Here is a 6,003-nt window from a genome sequence, read left to right on the forward strand (position 1 = left end):
ATGTAATGTGTGTGTAGATAGTGAGTAATTGAACTGCAGTCAGAAGTATTGTTGACGTTCATTGATTAGCGTTTGTTTTAGCGCGATTGTTGAAGTTGAGTGTATTGGTAAAGTTATATTCGGAAACAATAAACCAGTTTTATTAAGAAAGAACTTGTGTCGCTTAAGTTTCGTCGGAACGAAGTTAGGGGAAATCAATTAACAAAAGGAGACGTAACAATATATATATATAACAGTATAATTTACAATAGTAACTATTATGATTAATTATTATGCCCTCCAGTGGCACAGCGGTATGTCTGCGGACTTAATACGCTAAAAACCGGGTTTCAATTCCCATGGTGGGCAGAGCACAGATAGCCCATTGTGTAGCATTAGTTTAATTACAAACAAACAATTAATTATTACAAACAAAGTTTCATAAACAGAAACTTTACTAACTTACAAATAACGACAAAACGTCTTCCTAGTTCAGAGTCTCCTTGATATCCAGCTAGTAAGCTTGAAGTCGATGTACGTACAATTGTCGGGAAGCTAGCTAGCTTTGTCAGGCACTGAATTGTTGGACAGTTGAAGTAGGATAATATTTTCATAAAACCATTAATATCCGATGAGAAACCAGTAATCTTTTTGGAAAGATAATAACGTTTGATGAGAATTTACTGACGTTCGAAATTTATAACTGTTCGTGGTCAAATGTAATTTACTTTCCAGTTGGTAATGGTTAGCAAAATCAAGGTTTATAGCGTACACGGTTATAACAGTTTTCTAGCAGACTTATATGTTCTCTTTTTTGGCCTTGGTCTTTTTATATGGGCGGGAAATGTCGTTCTCGAAAGTTCGGACAACACTGAACTATATTTAACCAGTTACGGAAGTGGATATATTGTCGATTCTTGCGTTCAAGAATACTCTACAATCTTGGAGAATTGGCGGGAGTTTCGCCATACGTAACTAACACTGTGAGCTAGGCGCGTTTTTACATATAAACTCAATCCAAACAAACGTTGTCATTAAAATAAATTCGTTACGCGCAATACATATCCAACACTATAAGTTACGCATATTTCTAAATACAAACTTAATCTACACAACGTTCATATTAAAAATGAACACATGACAACAAATTCGTTACAACAGCTTCTTGTGTTTTTTGTTTTTTCTCATGCTTAAATGTAATGCATAACTGGGATATTTGATTGTGAATACTCTTATTTAAAACCTGGAAAATTTCTTCTGTGATTTAATTAAGAAGTTATATATTTATGCTGATTTTATAGATACCTGTTATCTTCTTTTAAAACGTTGTTACTGAATATTTTTTTATTTATTTATACTAGAACTTGTGTCAAAACACCAAAATTAAAAGAAATTAACATAAAATTTGTTTGTTGTTAAGCGCAAAGCTACATAAAGGGTTATCTGAGCATTACTCACCATGGGTTATTGAACCTAATTTTTAGCGTTGTAAGCCTTCAGACTTACCTTTGAATCACTAGGGGCATAACTACGGGAAATGAAATTTAAATGTTGAGGACCTTGTATTTAATAGCAAAAATATCAAATACCTGAAAAATTATTTCATTTTAGAAACTGAAATATTTTCGAATCAATGTTTCATTCTCTATGTATATCTTATGTTATTAGAAGCGGAAAATGTTTTCTAACTTTCAGACTAGTAACTAGAGGGAGTAAGTTTAGGAGGTCTAATCGAAAGGTAAAATTATTTTGTTTGATGCAGTAAGAAGCGGAAATTAATATTAAATATCTTAAATGGCTGAAAAGAAAGTAGAATCTTCGAGAAAACGTTCTATGCCAAAATGGTTAGTTTCATTAGATAATGCACAGTGTTTTGAATATAACTGTTCAGGTAAAAGTGTTCCAACCGTCTTGCGTGACGTTAATTATAGAAATAAACCTAACGTTCCCAGTTTTTCAAGTTCAGGTGAAGCAGGACAAGAATTGGTTTCGTTGGAAAAAGTGCTATCAGATGATTTTCCTGTCTTGAATTTTAACGGGAAAATATACTGCTATACTAACATTGGGGATGCATCAAGAATTTGTGAAGATTTAATTGCAGAAAGTGAAAAACGTGGAACAGTGGTTGTTGGGTTCGATGTAGAATGGTCAGTTGATTACCAAGTAGGACGGCAGAACAAAATTTCCCTTATTCAGATTTGCTCATCAGAAAATGATTGTCACCTTTTCCATCTTGCATCAATGACAGGTTTTCCAAAAGCCTTAAGGCTTTTATTAGAAAAGTCCAACATTATAAAAGTTGGATTGAATATTGAAGGAGATTTATGGAAAATAGAAAGAGACTTTAAATTTCCTGTTCATAAGATTATTAAATCGAGTTGTATAGAACTTTCTGAATTAGCCTGTGAAGTGTTGGACAAGCCAGGACAAAAATGGAGCCTAGAAGGTCTTACACAATTCGTTCTACAGAGACGTTTACCAAAAGACTCAAATGTAAGAAAAAGCTGTTGGCATATATGGCCTTTATCCCAAGAGCATATCCAATATGCTGCACGAGATGCTTTTGCATCTTTTTTATTATACAAGAAGCTATGTGAAATGAAATAGTTACTTTTGGATATGAAACACAACAGAAACGTTTTTGTGTTTTAACTGATATTCAGTAGTGTAACTTATTTTGTTTATTGCAAGTTTGGTGTATTCTAATTATTATTTCATTTTAAAAAAGTGATTAAAATCTAGTTTGACTGCAGATTACTATTTTTCCTACTCTTAATTACTCTCTAACAGATTTGGAAAGAGAATTGTAAAATTAGTATTTTCGATCTTATTTTGTTTGATATAAATCAGTGCCCAAGAGAACAATCATTATGAGATTTCATGAGGTGGGCTGAACTATGCAGTCAGAAGTATATATTGAATGCAATACAATAAATACGTTGTAATGAGGTTTTTTAGGCTTAAAAAAAATTATGAAAGTTACACTTCACCTTAATATATTTTTCTTATGACTTGAAATGGAGTAATTAAACAGACTTGTAATAAGAAATGCATAGTCTATGGTCAAGTTTGAATTTGGTTACTTTTATTAGGCCTCAAAAAGCATTATTTCATCTGACATACCATAGTTTAACAGACTGACAAACAAATTCGGCCCTGCTCTTATGCCATTAAAAAAAAAATGCAATGAAAATTCATTAAAGCTGTAAGATCAGGGTTAAATTGCCAAATGCCTCATCTAGTGACACTAATGAATAGATTGAGGTTTGAAATGCTGATATCTACTAGTGAAATCACAGTAAAGGCGAACAAGATCAAAATCAAGTATCAACTGATGCACTGTTTTTGTAAGTTATATAAATTGAGTTTTTTGAATTTCTTAAATTTTGCATAATTCTAAAAACATCAAGTTCTTGGGTAGATTAAACTTGAAGTGCATTCAAAATAGTCATAGTCTTGATTATTTCTCAGAAAAATTATGTCTAACAAAACATATCTTTATAATTCCAAGAAAGTTTTCCTGTTAGATCAATTTTTAAAGTTTAACTTTGATATGGCACCAGATCATAAGGCTGCATACTACTACCTGTGCAAATTCAAGTGATACATAGAAATCACCAGTGGTTAATTTCAAAGTGTTTTTAAATTTATTGATAGTTACATCATTTTATATAAGATGAAAATATTTAGGCATTGTGTGTGGCGTTTAAAGCTCAGTTACACTGCTTTAGTAACTTTTTACAGAATTAAAAATGTTTTAGGCATTTCTTTCTTCAGGACAAATAAGACTTGTTATTATCACTCTAGTCTTTTAAGTTTAAAAGGTGTTTGTAGTTATGTGAGCATCATGTTACATTACTAGTAATGTTTAGAAGATACAAAAGGTAAAGTAACAGTAATATAGAGGTTTTGAAGTATAAAATATTTAGTTGGAACTTTATGAAAGCAAAGACTGTAAGATATATGAAATGAGAATTGGTAAAAGAAAATATTAAATACTTGTAAATATATTGGTACCACAAATAAATTCCCAAAATTATTCATGAAATAGATACTTATTAAATTAGTAGACCTCTGTAAGAAATTGTAATTCAAGTGTATGTTTATGTAAAAGAAAATAAGCCTTTCTAATCATAATTTTGTAAAAACATAATTATTGTAGATGTGTACTTTACATCCAAATAAATTTTTTACTTTTATAACAAAAGTTTATATTGTGTTATAGATGCTTAGTACATTGTAAATGTAAGAATTTGTTTGCTTTGTCATTCGTACAGGCCTGTCTGAGTATATAAAACACATAATTGTAATGGATACATATGTTAAAGCTGATAGAATTTACCCTTCTATGACAAGAATAAATTATATCTTCAATCAGATATAATCAGGTAAATTTATAAATTTTTTCATGCAGGTGTTCTGCATTTAGTTAACTTCTTGAAATGATAATGTAGGTAGTTATTGACTTGATTGAATCATTTTCTAAGGTGAACATTACATACTACAGTGGTCATTCATTAAAGCTTCTACATTCCAAGCCAAACTTCTGAATTTCTTTTCTATTTGTTGTGGGTCATACCAGGTAAAGAAGTCATGGTGTAAAGTTAATATCTCTTTGAATGTATAATAAAAATAATGTAGGTATTGTAATGTTGTTCTTTTGTTGGTGGATTCTTTTAAATTGCCTTGTGAAAATAATACAATGTCTAGTCCTTGTACCAATCTCAAATTAGTTTTCTTTCTTCAATATTTCAACAAACATGATCACTTGTACACTGTTGTAAATTGTTGTAGGCTTGCATTACAAATGACATTAATTAACAAAAAACAAATCATATAATCTGTACAAAGTAACTCAATGAGCATGATAGCAAATGAAGATCTAAATAATTCACAAAATTGCACTGACTGAATCAACTTTCAAATAACCACACGTGTTAATGATCTCTTATTTATAATCTAGCTTCATATGTTCTAAAAAAATAACTATGTCACATCCTTAGAATTTACTAGATGTTCTAGGCCTATTTTATTAAACTGTTTGATCTGAACATCATTTTTAAGACCCAGAGGTCCCTTTAGCTAATATTTGGTTCATAATATTAAAAATATAGCTTATATCACTGCTCTATTCTTGAAATTATGAAGTCCATTGAACAATCTTCATACACAAAATATAACCATGTACTAAATATGCCAGTTCTTTTTTTAGTGGTTCTCTCTTATAGTGACTTTTCATTTTATCACTATCCGATTAAGTCTTTCTTGAGTAAAGTCAAGTATGTCAGTGATGGTGTTTCTTAATCTTCACATATCCTGTTGAAGATTCTTCCGAGTGACAGTTCTCTAATGAGAGAAAAGAAGGTTCTATGGCACTTTAATGTTCTCTCCCAAACATCAGTAATGATGGTGGGTTGACAACAGTCTCATGAACTGCTGTGTTATAACTTCAATAACAGTGGAAGATCTTGATCTCACATTCTCTGATGTTTATTCAAATACATCACTAATTGATTTAACACTTTGTGGTTGTATCTCTCCACAATTCTGTTAGAAAGATAGATGAAAAGCTGTTATCCTAGTCTTTTTAATCAAAAAAGATCTGACACATCTCTGCAAGCAAGTATGATTCAAAGTTCCATCCCTGATCTGAATGAAGCTCCACAGGCATACCAAATCTGAGATAAACTTGTTGACCACTTTCTTTGTAACAGTTTCAGTTTCCTAGTTAAGAATAGCATATGCTTCTCACCAGTTGGTGAAATAGTCCATCAAAACAATAATTTATCTATTTCCACTGTTACTCTGTGGGGACAAGCACACCACCAGAAATTCTCTCCACTGGATCTCCAAAACAACACTGCTATAGCTGTTCATTCAATTTCTTTAGTGGATTCTTTCATTCACAGCGGAGTTTACATGTTTTACACCAGTTGTCCACAGATCCCCAGCACAAAACTCAGTAAAAGTATTATCTTACTCATTCCAGTGTCTTCTTAACACCCAAGTGTTCAGCCATTGGAA

At 31.4% G+C, this 6,003-nt stretch overlaps 1 protein-coding gene across 1 annotated transcript; it reads left to right on the forward strand.

Moving 5' to 3' along the window:
* Positions 1 to 1,506: 1,506 nt before the first annotated feature.
* LOC106473635 (Werner syndrome ATP-dependent helicase homolog) lies at positions 1,507 to 4,697 on the forward strand. Its single transcript, XM_013934317.2, has one exon. The coding sequence runs from the start codon at positions 1,774 to 1,776 to the stop codon at positions 2,584 to 2,586; it is 813 nt and encodes a 270-aa protein (XP_013789771.1). The 5' UTR covers positions 1,507 to 1,773; the 3' UTR covers positions 2,587 to 4,697.
* Positions 4,698 to 6,003: the final 1,306 nt, after the last annotated feature.

Source organism: Limulus polyphemus, unplaced genomic scaffold (assembly GCF_000517525.1).
Source record: "Limulus polyphemus unplaced genomic scaffold, Limulus_polyphemus-2.1.2 Scaffold6353, whole genome shotgun sequence".
NCBI classification, from domain to species: Eukaryota; Metazoa; Arthropoda; class Merostomata; order Xiphosura; family Limulidae; genus Limulus; species Limulus polyphemus.

Bases quoted from the DNA above. Each gene is read 5' to 3' on its own strand.
- LOC106473635 (XM_013934317.2), top strand. From the start codon at position 1,774: ATGGCTGAAAAGAAAGTAGAATCTTCGAGAAAACGTTCTATGCCAAAA.